Source organism: Metopolophium dirhodum, chromosome 8 (assembly GCF_019925205.1).
Source record: "Metopolophium dirhodum isolate CAU chromosome 8, ASM1992520v1, whole genome shotgun sequence".
Taxonomy (NCBI): domain Eukaryota; kingdom Metazoa; phylum Arthropoda; class Insecta; order Hemiptera; family Aphididae; genus Metopolophium; species Metopolophium dirhodum.
The window spans coordinates 9636078-9656934 of record NC_083567.1 but is presented as its reverse complement, the minus strand read 5'-3'; the positions used below and the strand labels follow the sequence as shown (position 1 = coordinate 9656934).

At 27.8% G+C, this 20857-nt stretch overlaps 1 protein-coding gene and 1 long non-coding RNA gene across 2 annotated transcripts in view; one reads left to right on the top strand and one right to left on the bottom strand.

The window, feature by feature from the left end:
- LOC132950149 (uncharacterized) overlaps window positions 1–20857 on the bottom strand; it is a 123838-nt gene that overhangs the window by 8092 nt on the left and 94889 nt on the right. The window lies entirely within an intron of this gene.
- On the top strand, window positions 3234–16593 carry LOC132951226 (uncharacterized). Its single transcript, XM_061023006.1, has 6 exons — window positions 3234–3549; window positions 7829–7878; window positions 11995–12068; window positions 13171–13255; window positions 13339–13447; window positions 16367–16593. The coding sequence occupies exons 1-6, from the start codon at window positions 3544–3546 to the stop codon at window positions 16466–16468; spliced, it is 426 nt and encodes a 141-aa protein (XP_060878989.1). The 5' UTR covers window positions 3234–3543; the 3' UTR covers window positions 16469–16593.

The following is a 20857-nucleotide window of genomic DNA, read 5'->3' as shown; positions in this document are numbered from 1 at the left end:
TTACCATAGTCCTATAACACGTGTTGCCGAATATTATGTGACGCCCAAGGTAAGGTTCATCCTCACTCCACTGTAAGTTTATTCTTCTTCTTCTCCTTCTTCTTCTTCTTTTTAACTTTAATGAAACTGAACTGCTACGAGCAATCCTCTCCATTTTTAACTGTTGAATGCCAATTTCATACGCGTATATACCGTCCAAATATCCTTCTTTACAGCATCTTTCCATCTCGTTCACTGTCTACCTATTATAGTGGTCTCTTATTTATATTTATCGTTTCAGTTAGGACCTTTGTTAATATGATATCATCATCAGACTTCCATATACGTCCAAACTATTCCACGTTCACTTGGTTCGTATGCCTACAATATGTTCGGCTTTTAAACAGTTTGTACGGGTCATCATTTATTCTACTTTCAAACGGCATTCATAGACTTATGTTGTACACTCCAGGTCACTGGGTAAAAAATGTTTCTCAAAAGCTTTCTTTCAAATCTTTTCTTGTCACCTCCCTTGTAAATTTACTTATTATTACCATAATATTATTTATACTATTTTAATTTTATCGATTAACTACAACTAAATTAAAAAAAAAATATTTATTAAAAATATTTTCAAATATTCGGATCAAGTCTTTTCAAATATTTTATTTTTATTTTTCTTCTTACCGGCTCGTTATAATTGTTGACCTCCTCCCCTTGAACTATGATAAATTCCTGCTTCGGTATGACTACAGTCTATGGTTATCGGAAAACTGTTTTTCTCCAGTAATAAATATTATATTACGTTATAAACCATACTGTAATAGTATGATCCGTGGTATTATGATATAATATTTAAAAATATAACCATACATTATAATAAATGGTGTACCTATTAAGATTTTTGGAATATAATTAATTTGCTATTTGGGATACTCATATCGTTGTAAAAAACTATGATTTTACAATAAGTATTAAAATCGCATCAGAAAATAATAATATGACGTATTTATGTTAACAGTTGTTTGAAGTTGGGATAAGAAAAATACCTTTACGCTCTATTTATGTCTTCCTTTTACAAACCGAATACAATCAGAGGTTGAATGAGCAAACCTCTATTTGTCATACACCTCTTTATGCAAACAAATTTCCCGAACATTTCCGACCAACCCTTGTTTTAAGCCCTAGATGAAAGTCATTATATTGTAATCAAATACCTTAGGTTGCGGTTGTGCCAGATCCTATTATCTGTACTTCCCAAACACGCGTTCTATTTAGGTTTCAATCAAAGTCCACCATGTAGGTATCATCGTCAATTGCGGAAGCGGCTTCTGTCACTTTGGTCTCTTCCTCATTAATTGTCAACTACAGTCAACTATAACATGGCTAGAAAAAAAATCCAATATTTTCCAAATTTATATCGATTTTTCCTATGGCAATCACTTGATTTTCAATAACGAATTTCTAACCAGAATCTTTCTAAATATCATCTTTACAGATTTTTTTTTTTTATAAACCACCTGAATGCTTTTTTTATTATAACGATCAATGATCTTTAATAATACATTTAAGAGGTGTACATACATATTAAATATTAATAAATTAATGAATAAATATTAAGTAAATATATACAAAAAAAAAAAAAAACAAAATAAAACAAAAAAAGAATAAAAACAATTTAATACAGATATACAAATTTAATAAGTAATTTAAACATTACACAACTTATTTTATTCTGAACTATCGTTAATTCCTTGTTAAACCTTATTATATGGTTGAAATATAATAATTTATGTACGTAGAAATTTCAAATAAATTTCAATATAAATACAAATTCTTTTCATTTTATAACTGCACATAATTGTCTACAGGACTATGTTGTCGTTGAAATAGTAATGACTATAAATGTATTAGCACAGTTTATACATTAGTATCTAACGCCGTTTTTGCACACAATATGATGGGTTTGGTAAGTTTAAAACGGTAAAAAATTTCGTCTCAGATTTAATTCAAACTTATTATTATATACCTATATGACCAAGTTAATAACTAATAGATATATATTAATATATATATTATTACTTAATATTATATGTATACAGGTGATTTTTTAAGCATGCTCACTAAGCTCATCCCGATTTTATGATTCAATTATCCATATTATATTCGAATTCTGAGTTTTGGAATTTTTAAGTGGAGATTAAGTCTTAAAATACTTATATTTTCTTCAACATTTAAGGAGTATAATATCATGTGGTGGTACCAATATTGGTTTTTCAAATGAGATGCCACATGTATTACATGCAAACTATAAATCAGATGATTTTTCTAAAGATTTTTACGTACCTACCTACCTATTGTAATCGCAATTTTAACGAAAAGTTTCTGAGTTATTATAATTTAAATAGGTACTAAAGATAATAGTATATTTAAATACTTTGTAAACGGATATACGAGTTGGGTAACTATAATTAAGTATACTGTATACAATATAAAATATTTGTTAATAATATTACTACTCAGTCAAATATACTCAAACAATTTTTTTAATATTACAAAAATGCTTTTGGATTAATATTGCATCCAACAATTTTTAAAACTTAAGTAAATAATATTATTTTATTATACTGTTATCCTTAGTATTTAAAGTAGAACCAACTCAGAAACTTTTTCGATTACAGTGCGTAAAAATGTCGGGGAAAATCGTCTGATTCACAATTCGTATTAAAAAATAAACCACTTACCACTGGATACTCAATAAACGTCTAGAAAAATCTAACTATTTGAAAATATCGGTTTAAACTACACTTAAAAATGCCAAAACACAGAATATGAATATATCACACTGTTTTTCATAATTTAAACATAAAATCGGCGTGATCGTGCTTAAAAAAATCACCCTGTATATTCTATTTATTATTATTTTAATATGTTACTGTAATATTATCAAAATATGTATAATATTATGTACGTCTAATTTGGTTTCTGGGCCTCTTAGCTTGTATATTGTAAGTATTAACATAATATAAAATTAAAATAAAACAAAATATATATTAGTATCCACCATAACGTTACGCCGGTTACGACTGTAGGTAAAGTGGTATAGGTACACTTATACAGTTGGGTATACCATGGCCGGTCCTGTCGACCTTGAAATATCCTTTCACCTGTGCGTAGCTGCGTGGAAACCATCAGTGCAGGTTTGTTATGTTTTGTGTGTATTGTTGCCTTGGTAGCGTGTATGTAATATTATTTTATAATGCTATGATATTATAGCTACAACAACTACAGTAGTAACTGATACTGCAGCTCTACGTCTTATCAAACTGTAATCATATAACAATATAGTGTTAATTTTTTTATTGTCCTATTGTTGTTGTTAAAATATGTCTATGCACACTATTATATACTTTTTACGTTATAATGTGCGATTAAATGTTTCTTATCGGGGTCTGTAGAAATCACCAGACACCGTAATTCTATTAATGTGTTCAGTGTTATAATCGGTGATACTATGGTATATTATATCATATAATAGTTCTGCTGTTTTTGTTATCAACTATAATGACCGTGAGTACCTTTACCTTCGATTTTATACATACTTAAAACACACTCGTACAATTTATATTACAATATGCGTGCAAAAAACATATTTTGGTTAATTGTAACGTATCTACCTAGGTAAACGGTCACTTTGTACGGTACATTGTTCAAAATGTATAACGCGGACACTTTGTACTATTATATACATAAAGTATATATATTATAAATATAAGTTATATACCTAAGTTAGCAAGTAAATAATACTATATATTATATATGACAAATTTTACTAAAAATGTTATAAATACATTTTATATAATCTGGGGAATCTCATGGGTACATATACATTTCACAATCGCGATATCTACGTTAAATACTTAACATTTGCGTTTATCGTTGAAATGCATTTCACTAAAACACACTATCACATGATAACTGTCACAACCGACATCTTCACGAGTTAGGTGTAATAAACGTAATAAATCGAGTTTATAATGACGTCCAGATTCAAGGTTGCTTTTTTCATTTATGCCAGTCTGTATGGCGACAAATTCAGCAACTTGGATTAGTAAAATTGTATAAAGAAAATGAACGGATTTCCAAAGAATGTAGAGTGATGACTTCATTGGCGTTTTTACCTATTGACGACATTTTGGTCGAAATTAGTCATAGAAACAATTTACTTTTTATTTTTAGTTTTTCTATTTTAATAATTTACATTATAATTTATAATATTATATATACTTACTACTTAGGTATATAACTTATATTTATAATATATATACTTTATGTATATAATAGTACAAAGTGTCCGCGTTCTTCAATGTACCTTATTACCCGACCGTACAAAGTGTCCGCGTTTCGGACTTTTAATGCTCGACCGTACAAAATGACCTAGAACCACCTACCTAGTGTAACTCGAAGGACTGTAAGCGACGATAATGGGTAGGTAATAGGTAGTATATAACGGGGGGGGGGGGGGTGGGGGGAGAGAATTAGTGTTTTTATTCAAAGATTCCCGCAGAAAATTCCCTAAGACGTGCTTTCCAAACTTTTACGCAGAATAAATGCTTTGATACATAGTACATACCTATATATTATTAGTTTTTATTACAACCGTATACATTCAACTTAAACAATATATTAATATATATATATATACTTACACGTAAACACGGCCACATAATATTATAGGTCTAGCTACAATTTCGGGGGCACAGCGGCGCAAAGTTTCATCGTTTGTTTATTTATTCCGTGCGGTTTGGCAAGTCCACACACACACACACACACACATATATATATGGTACGTGAGGCAAAAGCCAAAAACACAATACAGATAAAGTTTTTATTTCGTGGTAAGTTTATCACCGCCCTCCGAGCCAAAGAAGGAGGACAGCGCGTAACAAATCTGCAGTATATAAGCTATGTGAACCAGCTGCATAGGTACCTATATATGTATATATATATATTTACAAGTATACGGAAATGGACTATAATGTCTTTTACGTTTCTTATATTGCAAATAAATGCATATGCGAGGCCGTTATCGATTATTATAGCCTTTCGATGGCCAACTGCTAAGGCGAACCGCGGACGATTTCGTAATAGATGTACTGTACAGAATAATATAGGCTGTACCCGGTGAATGGTTACCAGTTTTTGAAATGCCCAAGCCGGGACGTAATATGATATTAAATGACGTATTTACTATCATTTTTTAAAATTTTTTTTTTTCTTATGTATCTACTTATTATATTAACTTACAAATATTATATTTTTTTTACCCTTTTGCGGAAATAATTTAATCAAATAATATTTTACTTATTATCTATTGATTATTTTGCTTTTCATTTGAATACATTTGTTTCAGTATAGCTGTAACGTTCTTATTTTTTTCGAAAAATTCATTAATAGGTACTTAATAATCAAAATTAATTTTATAGACCCTATATCAGGCCTCGTACCTACTGTATTTTCATTCATTCTACTTTTTTCATCCAACCGAGGATTATTCATGAGTGAGAAAACTCTTTCTATACTGGAGCAGATGAAGTTCCTGATATGCAAAAGATATACAGCAAAATTAATTGTAGGTTTGGATCTGAGATATTATCGTTTTTCCTTCCTTTAACCGGGACAAACCGAATGACTTTTAAAATCAGGACGAATGGCAAGCCTGGGCCAATGCGCATCACTAGAAATGACAAATATTCCCTGACTTAATTACCCCCAATTCAGTCAAGTCTCGATAACTTGAACCTCAATAACTCGAAAACATCGATAGTTCGAATTTTGTTCTCACTACTTGAAGTTCAGATATTATGTTTTGTTTGAGGCATTATATAACTAAAAAAATACACAAGTCCAATTTATTTTTATTTCCCCTTAGATTCGATTTAATGAAACTCGATTGTATTTTGGTTCAAATTTTAAAGTGGTAAAATGGTGAAAAAAGTTCGTAGCTACTATTAAGCTTAAATTTTAACGCCACACTATAATACAGTCTAGTCAGTTCGGTAATCGTGACGCGATGCACATACTATTATTAGGCCGTAATTGAAAATAATGTGTCCTAACTGGAAACATCTATAATACATTAAGATAAAATTATTTTGGTCAGTCACTACTCACTGCCTACCTATAATAACCTATAATAGTCAAACTGGAATAATAGTAATTTGAATAGATAATATCATCTACGCTACAATGCGGGCTTAATCGTAATGTCGATTAAGATTTTAGTCTTTATCGCCGAGCTAAATATATTGTACAATCGACTTATAAAAGACTTGACAAAAGGCAGCGCATTCAAACTCAATTAAGATATTATGTGTGTGTGCCATTCAATAATAAGATAAAATTGAGCATTAATATATTTTTAATCCGATCAGGAAAAAAAGTGAGAATGAAAAGTTTATCAAATTTGATTTTGTAAAAAAAAAATGACTGAGGATTCATTAAAATATTACTTGTTTTCAACTATATATATCAATTTGCTTAATATATTTTTTATTTAATTTTGGGTAATTGATACTGTTTATTGACAGTTGTTTGCCGTAGACATTTTTGAAAATAAAAATCGTGGAGTTCTTATCCGGGGCTTTGTTTCCGTTTCACAATATTATTATGTTCAGATATTATTCCCGTATACAAAGTAGGTATACTCACTAATCAGTATGTACGTTATATCATTGATTATAAATTCTAGTATTTATAATCAATGGTTATATTATACAGTTTAATATTTAAAATATTTAAAAGGGTTTATGTCAATGGTTTTGATATTGCTATAAAATTAAACTGGCGCGATTAAAGATTTGATATAATATTATTAATATATTATAATATTATATTCGTTGCCGATACCATTGATTACAATTAATATAATTATTTTTATTAATATTTATGCAGATATTAATATATGTTCGGCGTTTCCCGTATTACAATAGCTGGCAACACAATATCTAATCATGTACCACACATATCTGTTGTACTTGCGTATATACATAGAATGCGATGGACTTGAATACCTTACCATAAGATAACAATAAGGTTGATATAATCCGGTACTTACCTACTAATATATAATTATGTGCTACTGTGCGAGCAAAGTTTTTGGAATATATTATAATATTATATACTCGTTGAACGTTTAGACGTGATAAAAATATAATTTATACCTATATACACTAAATTTGTACAAATACTCTATTTAGGTAATTATATTATTGGTAGGTATACTCGCTAGGTACCTCCTCTAATAAGGTATAGGTACGTAATTTAAGGTAATTTTAATGTAATATTGAAATACGTCATTAAAAATGTAAAATTGAAATTTATGTATTGTAGATGGGTGATTTATGTTTGGATCTAATATTCGTACGGTGCTATTGCATTATTGTAATTATAAGGGTTGATGTTTAATTGAAAATAATAATTGTTTTTTGACTAAATTAGTTCAATTTTACAGTTTAAATCAAAACTAATGAATCATCATAATATTATGTACTAAAAGTTAACATTATTTCATTAAATTTACATCGTTTTAATATCTTTATATTTCATTTTTATATGAAGAATAGGATTTAAGAACTTCCCGATATCCAGTGTACTGAGACCAAACATTTTTGATTTGGGTCCTATTCGTCATAGTATATTTTAATACTTAAACTTGATAACTTGATAACTAATAGTATTATTTTTAAATTAAAAAAAATATTCTATGATTATTGTTTATACCTAGATACAATTTACAATTGAAGTTTATTATAGCCAACTTAAAATTATATTTATATTTTCGTAACAGGCTGAACGAGCAAAGTCAAAAATTGGTCGTTGGGTCGATGAAACTATGAAGTAAGTGTATTTAAATAAGACCCGCACACTAGTAATTAAGTTCATTTTTTTTGTTTAGGCATCTCTTACGTTTACGTATACACTTAAACACAATTTTATATTTGGTAACTATTTAATATAATATATAATATGTTAAGGGTAAGGTCTTAAAACGGGTAGTCTAGGTACCTAATAAATAAATTAACCGGGTACTGTTGTAAACCTTATCCATATGAACAGTGTAATGCATACTTTATGGTACATCCAAATTGGTTCTGAAATGTCCGAATTGGTTTCCTGGTTGTTATACGAAGAGTACATCCGAATATTGATTCCGAATTATTTTAAGAGCATTTTCAATTATTTTCGTTCTCAATTTGTTCAGACTTAGGACTGTATACATATTATGATGGAGATCTCGTTAAAAATTGTGTTTTTTGTTTCAAAATATATCGTAATGTAGGTTATTTTTTAAATTAAAAAAAAATATAAAATAAATAACCATAATAATAATAAATATAATAGGGTTTTTGTTTTTTTATAGTAAAATTTTTAATTCGTCTATTTCTCGTTTTATATATTATGTTTTTTTCGACATCATATAATATTTATCGGGAATCAATTGGGATGCAGCAATACATTAAACATTAATGTATACATTAGCCGGTATGTTGTGAATAAAGTATTTGTATTAATGTATGATTATAATTTTAAATTCGTAAACTGATAACACGACCAATAACGCAACAAACATTTCAAATGGTTCATATTTTAAACAGCGTATAATATTGTAGAATAAAAAACCAAATCGTATTAATCCAAAATAAAAATTAGTTATTAGATTAGACTATTAAATTATTAATTAATACTTGAACAATTTTACTATTTAATTAAAATTAAACGAGTGGTATTCGATTTATTTGAAACAGTTTGTTAAATATTTTTAGATTTAGAGCGGAGCGAAGAATGTATTGATTTTACAATGATGTGTGTGTTTTTATTTATTTTTGTGTTTGAAGACACTTTTTCTTACAGAAAGAAATACACCAAACATCAACTTCAAGGGAGGTATCTGGTAATAAATTTAAGTCTAATTGTAAGGGAAGTCATAATTAAAAATTCTCAGCACTTTTTTTTAACTAATCAGAAAAAAACAAAAAAGTAGAAAACTATAGGTAACCGCTCTGCTGTACTCTACGTGTCGAGTTACCTCGTCTTTAAGTATAAGTCACTGTAATGAATCATAAGTTAAATTTGAATTGTATGATAAATCGTTTAATCGTTAAATAAAATCACGAAAAACTATTGTGCGTAGACGGTTTGTCAGTTTTTGTTATCCCAATTGTATATTACATGATAAAAATGTTTTTATATTACTCTTAAAATATTTTATTTTACTATTAGTATTAGTCAATTACGGTAAGTTGATTTTATTTTTTATATTTTAATTAAACTATTTATGGAATTATGATCACATTTTTATTTAATTCTAGTAATAACAACTTATGATCAACGTTATATTAAATTTGAAAATCTTAATTATAAATATTATAAATTAAAATTTTTTTTTTTTAATTTTCTCTGTTTTAACGAAATTTGATCTTCAAGCACTCATACATAAAACATAATTGTGGATTTACGATAATTTTTTTTAAACTCCTGTAGATAATCAACTTATAATAGGAACCGCTTGTACCTATTACATTTTTCAGATTTTCGACAAAGCGAATAATTTACTATCGATATTTATAGAAAAACATTCGAAGACGGTTTAACTTTTTGGCAATCTGCAAGAATACCAAACAATTATTTTAATGATTATATTAAAATTTACGAACAGTATTCGTTTTACCCGATTATTTTAAAATGTACTGAGAATTTTCAATTTTGACTTCCTAATTGTACCTACTGCAACTACTAACTAGATCCAATTTGCTATTAGCAACGTGCACAAAGTTGAACATTCTTTCTACTAGAAAACGTATCGTCAGACACAAAAAAATAAAATAAAAAACACACATACATTTTAAAATCAATACATGCATTCGCTTCGCTCAGAATCTAAAATGAAACACAATTATATTTATTAAAACAATAAATTAGAGTTCGGGCGACGTTTAGACATTCAAAGACTTCCTTCATATTCGCATTTACATTTATTTCATAAGCATTTATACTTGTACATAAACATTTTTAAAAACGTCGACCACTGGAAAACGATTGTACAATATTATTACTCTTTCACTCAAAGAATTTTGTTGTGGCTTAAATTTCTAATATCTACAATATTTATCTTAACAATGTGAGTACTTTATCTACCTACTCAGTCGAAAACAATATCATACGAATCACTCGGGTAAAATTATTTGCGAAATAAAAGTTTAATAAATAATATTTTTACTTTATCCAATTATAGATATGGGTATGACGTATAGTGTTTACCTTACTGGGATAATGTGTACCTAGGTACATTATCAGTATTTCGTTCTTGATGCGTACATTAAACATAGTGTTAGTGTTAAAACCGCAATTATTTTAAACTAAAAACTGTATAAAAATATTCAATTTAATTAGTAAAATATAACTTTGTATCGTATATTTTGAGAATAATTTAACCCTCTATAATGACCATTCCCGATCATATAAATAATTCTATACCCGATTCATAAAAAAAAACTAGGTACCTACATAATCATTCAATTCATCTCATATAAAATTGATCCTCTCTAGTCTCTAGACCTAACCGATCTGTCGACTGAAAAGAAAACGGTCCGAAGACCTTTTAACCTAATTATTATTCATTCTCTATTTTATTAAAAAAATACTTCAACTCAGATATACAGACAACTTACTATCATTTTATTACTATACGATCGTATTATTTAATATCTAGTAATGTATAATAGAGGTATACAGTGTGTAACAAAATAACCAACAAATTAAATGATTTTCATTCTAATCAATATTTGATCTCTTTTTTTTTTAATGTATCGAAACTGTCCAATTTTCAAATCTAATTTTTGGCAAATTTCAATGATTTACATTTATTTGAGTCAAGTAGTTAATTTTTTTAAATCTTTTAAAACATCAATATTTTTTTTAGTAACCATAATTTAATTTTAAACGTAATAACTTTTTTCAAAATAACCTTTTGGGAACTTCCTGACATAAGTATAATTCTTAAACTATTTGCCATCCTCCTTTTTATAATGTTTGTCATACGTTTATAACTATAGTATCAATTTTTTTTTTGTCAAGTCTTTCTGCTAAACCCTGAATAATATAGGTATATTTTTAAAATAATATCAATATTATTTTCTCTAATCATGCGAATCTCTTGTCATTCATTTTTCTTTTCTGACACAGTGTACTTATAATATAGATTGGAAATATAAATAATTCAATAATAATGAACAAATATAATATTATAAGAACTTGCCTACTTGTTTTCTGTAACGAATAAGAAACTATTTTTCACAACTTTTTAATAATTCTAGATACGATGATATGTTTTAAATTATTAATTTTAGAATTTTACGGTCACTAGATATATTAAATATTTTAAATGATTTCAAAATGTTCGGGTTTATATTTAAACATTGTACTAGAATAGCTTAGAAGCCATTTCGTGTGTTCGATTATTTTTCTCTGCGGTGTATTTTTTTTGCCTATTATAATATTTTGTGCTTGGTCAATTTTTCCATTCGACTAATAAAATTCATTGGTTATTTTTTCTGCAAGCGGCATACTATTTTATTAGTTGTGTTTATTACTTACAACTATTGATTAGTGATTAATAACATAACATATTAATGTATATTGTACATACATACATACATACATACATACATACATGACGTATTATACAACGAAAAGCGTGTAATGTACGCATTTTAGATAATTTCACAGAATGATAATTACAATCTGGAGCTGGGTGCTAATGATTCATAAATCGCAGCTTCCCCCTCCCGACCTAACCACCGTGCCATGTCTAATGCACAGTACAGCAATTTCAATGTTTTCTTTTGCGTACAACAATAAATTACTGTGCGTTGCTAATAAATTATGCAGTTATGAATATTATAAAAACGACTTTATGCTTAATGATAATGTTACCACTGTGTTGTTTTGTTGTAGAGGAAAATTCGATAACTTTGTTGGTTCGCGAAAGAAATCATCAAGCTCCAACACTGCTACAAAAATAAACAATGGTAATTTAAACAATACAATATAGCTGGTCTTATGTACCTATGGTAATGGTTATGATTGGAGACGCGATTGCGATGAATGCAAATCGCTTCGTTTCAAAAATATTATTATGTAATTGGTTGAAATGTGTGTTAATTGGATAGAGACAGTTTATTAATGATGTTATTACATATTATAATATTATAATGTATGAGCATAAAACAGATTTTACATTTTTAAACAGCCAACTGCCTTGTATGCAATATACGTATACCTTTAGATTATAATTATTATAATTAAATAATTTTACCATATTATAATATACCTACCTTGGTTAGGTAGGTCTATATTAAGTATGACGTACGTAGGTAGGTAGGTACCTACTTGTAGAATGCATTTTTGAGTTATAATCATTGATTGTAAGGTACGTAATAATATAATATGTTATAGGTAACGTATTATATTTTAATGATATTATTATATCTAATAATAATAATACAATATTAACAATACTTGTAATTGAAACGGATTATGCAATATTATAATATGCTTTGTTATATAATGTAATAATATAACAGCTTACAAGTTAAGTATAATATTACCTTTAATTGTTGTCTATAATTATTATAGACTATAATAGTGTTCATAATGTATATAATACTTAATGATAAAAACTAGAAATATGTGTTTGTACTATACAGTGGTTGGTATACAATTCAACAATTACATTATGCCGGTTGTATTTAAAAAAATATATATTAATTAATATTATTAGAAAATTAATTTGATATTAAGAACATAATTTACTATAATTGTAACTACATTATTTTAAATACATACAATTGTTTCTAGTCACTATAAGCAATATCATATATAATAATATGACTTTAAAACTAAGTTTAAAGTTTAAATATTAATTTACTCTAAAGTATTCTTGTATTATAATTGTGGTTTTTAAAATGTTTCCTAAAATTATTAAGCCATTTTAAAATTATAATCATAATATACAATAGTTGTATCGCCTGTGTTCGATTTCCGATAATTTAAGTCACTACAAGGTTCTATATGGTAAAATCTGGTTTTATAAAATACCATATTTAACATTTCTAACTAAAACCATTTCAGATATACCTATAGTGCCGGATGCAGATGAAAATATTGACGCGGACTTGTTATATTCCGTAAAACCCGCCGAGCTGCATTCGAGAACGTAAGACATATAAAATATTAATTATTCGGACTTTGAATTATAATATTATTATTTAATCAATCGAGATTACTATTGTGTTTTAGGACGGAATCCATTTATGAAGAGGAAACGACAAGACCTCCGATTAATTTGGCCGACATCGATCTTGGACTATTATTCAGCAACATGACGCGGAAACATCACTTGGAAGACGTAGGACGATATTAATTTTGCGAATTTTAAAAAGTTCATAACTCGCTTCAAAATTTAAACATTGAAATGAGCTTCCGAGTTGCCCTATACATTTAAATTGTATAATAGGTCAATTCACTCTAGTATTAAAAACGACAGAGTAAAACAGAGGATTTTTCATAACGATTTTTCATAACTAACCATGACTCAGTGGTATACGCAGGGGTAGAGTTCTAAGTCTAACACCCCTGAAATATCTTCCTTCTACAAAAAAAAAAACCTTATTTATCACCATAATCCATACACAGAGTAGATTAATTTTTAGTCATTTTTAATAGATATATAATAAATTGTAAAATGGCAATAACATCGAGTATTATAGTTTCAAATTTTTTTTTTTGGCTGATTAAGAATATTGCTAAACGTCTGCCATAATTGTCGTATCATGTATCATCGACTATTCTCACGTTTATTAAAGTCTAAATAGAGGCTCTATAAAATAAATGACCGGGTTAAATACTCTAAACGTTGACCACATTAGAGACTAACTCCATAATTTGTTTTAACGAATTATATAAAAACTGTACGGCAAAAAAATTATGTACCTAAATGGAGATGAATGCCCTCTCACGGGTCTGTGATTAATTTTAGGTAAAACCCTAACAGAACTAAAATTTTGAGTACGATTCTGGACTCCATGTTATGCGTTATTAGTAAGATAGAGACATCACGTCATGTGGGTATAACGTTCTCTTGTCCTGGTGTATATTATGTTCGCTGGTTTCTATTTGAAAACTAAGTTATAAATAAAATACCATAAAGTATCACTTGAATTATTAAATTAATGATAATTTAATATTATGAATAGCATCAAAGGTAACCTTTATTTATATCTATATATAATATATTATATATTAAATAGGTACAATTTATTATCTTTGTATTATAAAATAATTAAACTTTTAAGTAGCACATTTAATAAACAAGTATTATGAGTTGAATAATTAAAAAAAAAAATTTCCTATTTAATAGCATAGTACGTGTACCTACATATTATTATTATTATATACACATAATAGTATTCTTTATGAATAATATTGTGTACGATGAATAACATGACTGCACCAATATTATATGAATATGAATACATATCACAAGTCTTGTAAATTTTTTATACATGCCTATAATTTTTGTATTTTTTTAATGTATGATAAAAGATAGTATCTTCAGTAAATTGAAAGATAATTCAAGTTGAAAATAGTTTCATTTTTAAGTTGAAAATTGAATGGTTACTTAGTCCCTAATATATGAAAAATGAACTTTATAAAAAAAAAACTTAAAAAACTTTAGTTTTAACAATAAATTATGCATAAAAACACTATTTTCCATTTAAATTTATATATTCTAAATACGCGAATGACTGAATATTATACAAAGTGTTATACAGCATAATATTATAGGCCAGTAAATCAAAAACTTTTACCTCCACTACAATGATAAATTACTCACTTTACCACGTTTTTATAATTGTTTTTCTTTTAATTACCTAACATAGTCGGAACTGACATTTCCCACTTTACTTCTCAGGTAATATTTACCACTCAAGTAGACGTTAAGAGGAAACCAACTCTGAATAAGGAGATCCAGACTCCTAAGAGTCTTTGGAGATATTTTTTTCGTAAATAACGTCTAAACATTAGACATCTTATTAAAAATAAAATATAGGTCCTTTTTCTTTTTATTATTATTAAAATGTAAAGCTCCTTTTATCATTGTATTTATCTTTTGTATAAATCTAATTCACCAACTTACACCAGAAAAATACATTTATAGACTTGAATGCTTTATAGACTCGTTTTCACATAATAAGTACTCTGACATAATTCAACTAGAAGTAGACGCGGTAAGCTTAACTGCATTTGTTTTGCTTAGTACAAAATATTTATAATATCATTTTAATGGAAGTTATTCTTTTCAAGACTCTAGGAAAATTGAATTTACTAATAAAACGCCTAGTACTTCTAACAGCAAATTTATATTTAGCTTTTAATCATCCTTATCCATGGCACGTGCATAATTTATTTTATCCTTGAGTAATTTTTTTTTATATATTTAGTACTTTACAACGGTTTTTGTACAGAAAATATGTAATTTAAATGTTCATAAAAAAGTTATTTCAAATTCAAGAAAATAATTGTTGTGTAAACTATTTCAATTAGCCAGGGAAAATTAGATTTTTTATCGTATACTCATTCAGAAAAAAAAAGTTATACCGTTAAGTATTAACCTCAACATGTTCTATATTATACCTGTTGTGGCTTCTTAATCAATGTTCTCATTAAAAATGGTGGTGTAATATACAGAGTGATTCGCCATTCGAAATCTCTATTTTATTCAATTATACAGTTATAGGTACAGTTATTCAAAATCTTATTTTTGGAATTTTTGAATATACATAAGCAGGTACCATATGTTTATATTCTTGAGATTTTTTCAACTGCTTATAATAGGAATAAAAATTAAGTAGGGGTTTCATTTGAAAAACAAGAGTTAATATCAAGGTGCAAGAGTATCAAGTAGGTAGTATACAATTAAGTAGTACAAAAAATCTCAATATTTTGGATATGTGGTCTTTATAAGTATTTTTAAAAATTCCAAAAATCATAATTTAAATAAATTCATTATTATAGGAGAAAATTGGGTAGTACCAAAAGAGCATACGTGTGGTGAATCACTCTGTATAGTATTATATTATATAGGCATATAGTATTATAATACTGCGGTACACATTTTGACAAACGGTATTGTTATTGTGTGTCAGATGATTACTAGTCGAACAATTTGGTTTCTAACGCGAAATCGTACTTTAATATAATGACGTTTATTGTTGTGTACAAAGCGTGAATGAGATCAATGGAAATATTTTGTTTGTAATTACAGGTGGACGCGGATGAACGAGACGTAGGGAGAATGATACAGCGGCACCTCAAGCTGTTGAACATTGGGACTGTGGGTGAAGACGAACATCGACATTCGACATAATTATCGTGTACCCTTATGGCTTTATGTATACACAATATACTATTTAATATAAATATAAATTTAAATTTTAAACCTGACTAATGACTATATTATATTATAATAATATTAAAGTAATTTACCATTGACGTACACTGATTTTATATTTTTATAATTACCTACTGATTTGCTGCGTATTATAGTTACATATTACTGCAGTTGTACCTATAGCCTGCAGTAGCGGACCTAGAACTTTTTTTATGGTGGGTACTATTTTATAGAAAATTCTCTTAGGTAATTTACTATTATGAATAACTTCGGGATAAGAACAAATTTAAACCTATTTTACAGTGGTTGTACAGTCTACATTTAATACGTTTAGTTAGTGTATATAGGCGTGAGCTGCAGCCTGTTGTGGCAGAGTGGGCCAAGCCAATGATATTTGAAAAAAAAATGTATTCAAGTGATAAATCCTGTTATTTACCCGGTATCACCCAGTATTTAAAGCGTAAATATAATATAATCATTTACATGGAAATTTTTTTTTGCGAAACTATTATAGTGGAGTTAAATATTGTTGTGCTGTTTTTTATCTATCCAGTATTCACTATACTTGAGTAGCAAAAAAAAAAAAAAAAATCAATTACTATTATAACATTTATAACTCAATTTCTTAGAAAGCAAATGGTAAGCAAAAATATATAAACTTCATAGGTACCTATATAAAAAAAAAAACCTGTTGCAAAAGGTATAGAAAATGATTAAAAACACAATTATTATTTGTCAAAAATATAAATTATTATATATTTTTAATTGCAATGTATTTAACTGTTCATAAAATATTTTATCATTGTATTAATGAATAATGATATATCAGAATAATAATTCACAAATTACTAGGAATGTTATTTTATGAATATTGAGTAATTCATCAAAGTTTCATGACAAAAATATTTGACACACATAATATATTATGTATAATGTATACAATATACACCTAACCTAAGGCAATCGCATTTTAAAAGTTCTTAGACTTTCAGTTCAGAAAAGTTGAAAAATCCATATTACAGGTAGGTAATACGGGTATTACAGGTAGGCAGGTACTTACCGATATAAATTTACTTTTCTGGAATACTACTACAAATTTGGTAATTTAAAGTTTTTCAATTTGAATACAAAGCATGTTTTAATAATACATACGAACCTCTTACGCAGTTTACCTCAATAGTTCGCGTATCTAATTTTTGTAAAAACGATTACATTTGTAGTTACAATTCACACATTTATAAATGATTTAACATCTTCCTGTATTATATTATTATTCCAACAAAAATAATCCACCAAAAATTTTTGTGTAAAAAAAAAAGTATGAAAAACCTACTCTAAAAGTTGTGATATAATTTCATAGCTAAGTCTTTGAAGTATAGATATTATCGTTTATGTTAAAATAGTCTGCTAAATAATTGAATTTGGTGACTTTAGAACACTTGATAAGTAAACACTATACCAGCTATTTCAATGATACCTAGTAGACCATATTATTATATTATGTACTTATTATACTATATAGTATTTTTACATTTTTAACTTAAGTCACCAAGCTAAGTTCAGTTATTTAGCAAACTATTTCAACATAAATTATATATATCTATTAGACTTAGCTATAAAATGAAATCATAACTTATAGAGCATTTTTTTTTTACAAGAAATTTGGCTGGGTCTTTTTGTTGGGATATCACCCACTTTTTATTGATACCTTATTATCTGTAAGTCATTGTTACGTGACTAGAAAGAAGTAATAACATGATTTAAAATAGAATATTATTAAGTAATAACTTGTTTTAAAACCCTTAGATACGCGTGAATGTATCATGGTAGTTGTAGTCAAGTTTGCGACATGAAATAAGTAGTTTTTAATTTGAATAATATGATATCGTGATTGAGAGTGAATGTGTGTTCGAGTATGATTTTGAAGGGTGTGGGGGGGAGGGGGGTAATTTTTAGTAAAATAATTTTAAAAGTTGCATAATTTTATTAATTTTATGGATAAAGCACCTGCACAATAACTGTCAGCGATAGATATAGACAAAATAATTATGTTGTAGGTACCTAAAATTTGAATTCAGCTACAAAATATAAATAAATTATTATATTAATATAAATAGTTAGTCAAAAATCAAAAATTAAATTATTTAATTGTGTAATTGTTTTAAAAATTGCATTATAGTATAACTTCAACATATTTTTAAATAATCTAACAAAATTGTTTTTTTTTTCACTTTTGCGTTTTTGGGGCCTATATCGGATTGGGGGTCCGGGGGCCGATGTGCAATGCACACCTTGCACACCCGGTAGTTGCGGCACTGTCAGAACCACCCAAAATTTGAAGGTGCATCGAAGAATGCACATTAACCATGGGATATCTGTCACTATAATACTACGTATACCTATCTAATATATTTGAATTGTATGTACCTATCTGCTTGGTTACTCTTTGTACCAGTTCATAAGTCTTATCGGTGGTTGTACGTTTCGGAGGTTGAATTAGGCGATGGAGAGATCACTGTTTGTTTGAAGTTTACCGTGAAATTTGCAGCTGTGGATGAATACAATTATATTAATTTATAATTTATATTATATGTATTATGTATTCGTCTGAGAATTTCAAATGAAGAGGATGTCAGAGCATTGTTTATTATCTCTCTCTGGCCCACGTTTGACATAGACGAAACTCATTTACGCAGAATATATTAGTAAATTGAGTAATATATTGAGTAAAATCATCCATTACAAAAACGACAGTGAATAATATTTTTGAGGGTGTAACATACCGATTTGTCTAAATATTGTCTCAAAACAATTTGAACATATTAATTTAAATTTACAAATTTTTTTTGTTGTTTTGAAAGTCGAATACAAAATACATAATTTAAATGTGCTAAGGAATATGGTCGTAATGGGCGAAAGGAGATACTATTACTCCAATTATTTTAGTAGTAATTTTCCATCCCTACAAGATTTTGTAAATAAATAGTTTTCATAACTTTATTTTAGCCCTTACCGGACGATGTTGATCCATTTTTTTATGAAAATATATTTGATTTTTAGACGTTGGGGAGATGATTCAGTGGCCCCTAAGTCAATCTGTTAAACATCGGGACAATGGGCGGATACGAACATCGACATTTGATATAATTATCCTGCACTCTCGTGGCTTTATGTAAAAGTACATAATATATGAAATATAAATATAAATTTAAAAGTTATAACTATTTAAATTCGAAGCCCGACTATATATAATTATATTCACGTAATTTACCATTATCACCACGTACAATTTATATATTATGATTACTTACCAATATTGAATATACTGCTTATTAGAGTTATATTACTTTTGTGGCCTGAAATAACGGATCTAGGATTTTTTTATGGCGGGTGCTATTTTCATAATAATTCTCTTAGGTTCTTATTATGAAGTACCTATGAACAACTTCGGGGTAAAAACAAGTTCAACCTATTCTGTAGTGGTAAAGTCTCAATGAATACGTTTAGAGTAATACGTGATTACTAGTCATATCTAAGTAATTTATAATTTAAAAAAAAAGTTCTATATGCGGATGCTTCAGATCCCAAGCAACCCTCCCCCCTGAATAATCTACCACTGGTTGAAGCCAAAAGCGTTTTACGGTATGTCTGTTTATAGTTTTAAACCGAACTATATGACATAATGTGTTGTAAACAATTTCGGACGAAGTTTGAAACTTAAAACCACCAAATCGCCTCACTTTTATGCGCCGCTGCAATTTCAGCATTTAATAATAATAATACATCTATCGTACCTAGCTATACATAATATAGTGTTTTAATATTGTCGCATGTGTGGTGTAAAATATTTTGATACAGAAGTAGGTCAACGTGGTATAACAATAAAAATGATAATAATAATACAAATACAAGTATAATAATAATATTATGTGCATAATAATATAATATAATATCCGCGTATTGTCACACCGTCGTTCGGTTGGAAACTTTCCGTTTCTGCCTCCTCGTCTCCCTTGCCCATAGTACACCGTCGATCGCTGTATGATAAAACATTAAAAGCCGATTGCGTTCTGTATATAATATAATAGCTGATACGAAATATACAAAACCAATATCGTAGGTTAATATATATTATTATATTTTACAATTATTTTTATTATTATTGGGACTTATCGTTGTCGTCATCGTCATCATCATTGTTATTGTAGTGATAGTGGTGTAATATCGCAACAGCAGACCAATCGTGGAAATAATGATATATATATATAAAAATATAATATACCTATATAATATCATAATATATACAGGGTGATCCATTTGACGTAAGACACTCTCGATGTTTCACAAAACACAAATATTAAATAA

Bases quoted from the DNA above. Each gene is read 5' to 3' on its own strand.
- LOC132951226 (XM_061023006.1), top strand. The intron at 13,256-13,338 runs GTAAGACATATA...ATTGTGTTTTAG, and splicing joins GCCGAGCTGCATTCGAGAAC to GACGGAATCCATTTATGAAG. The intron at 13,448-16,366 runs GTAGGACGATAT...TTGTAATTACAG, and splicing joins GGAAACATCACTTGGAAGAC to GTGGACGCGGATGAACGAGA.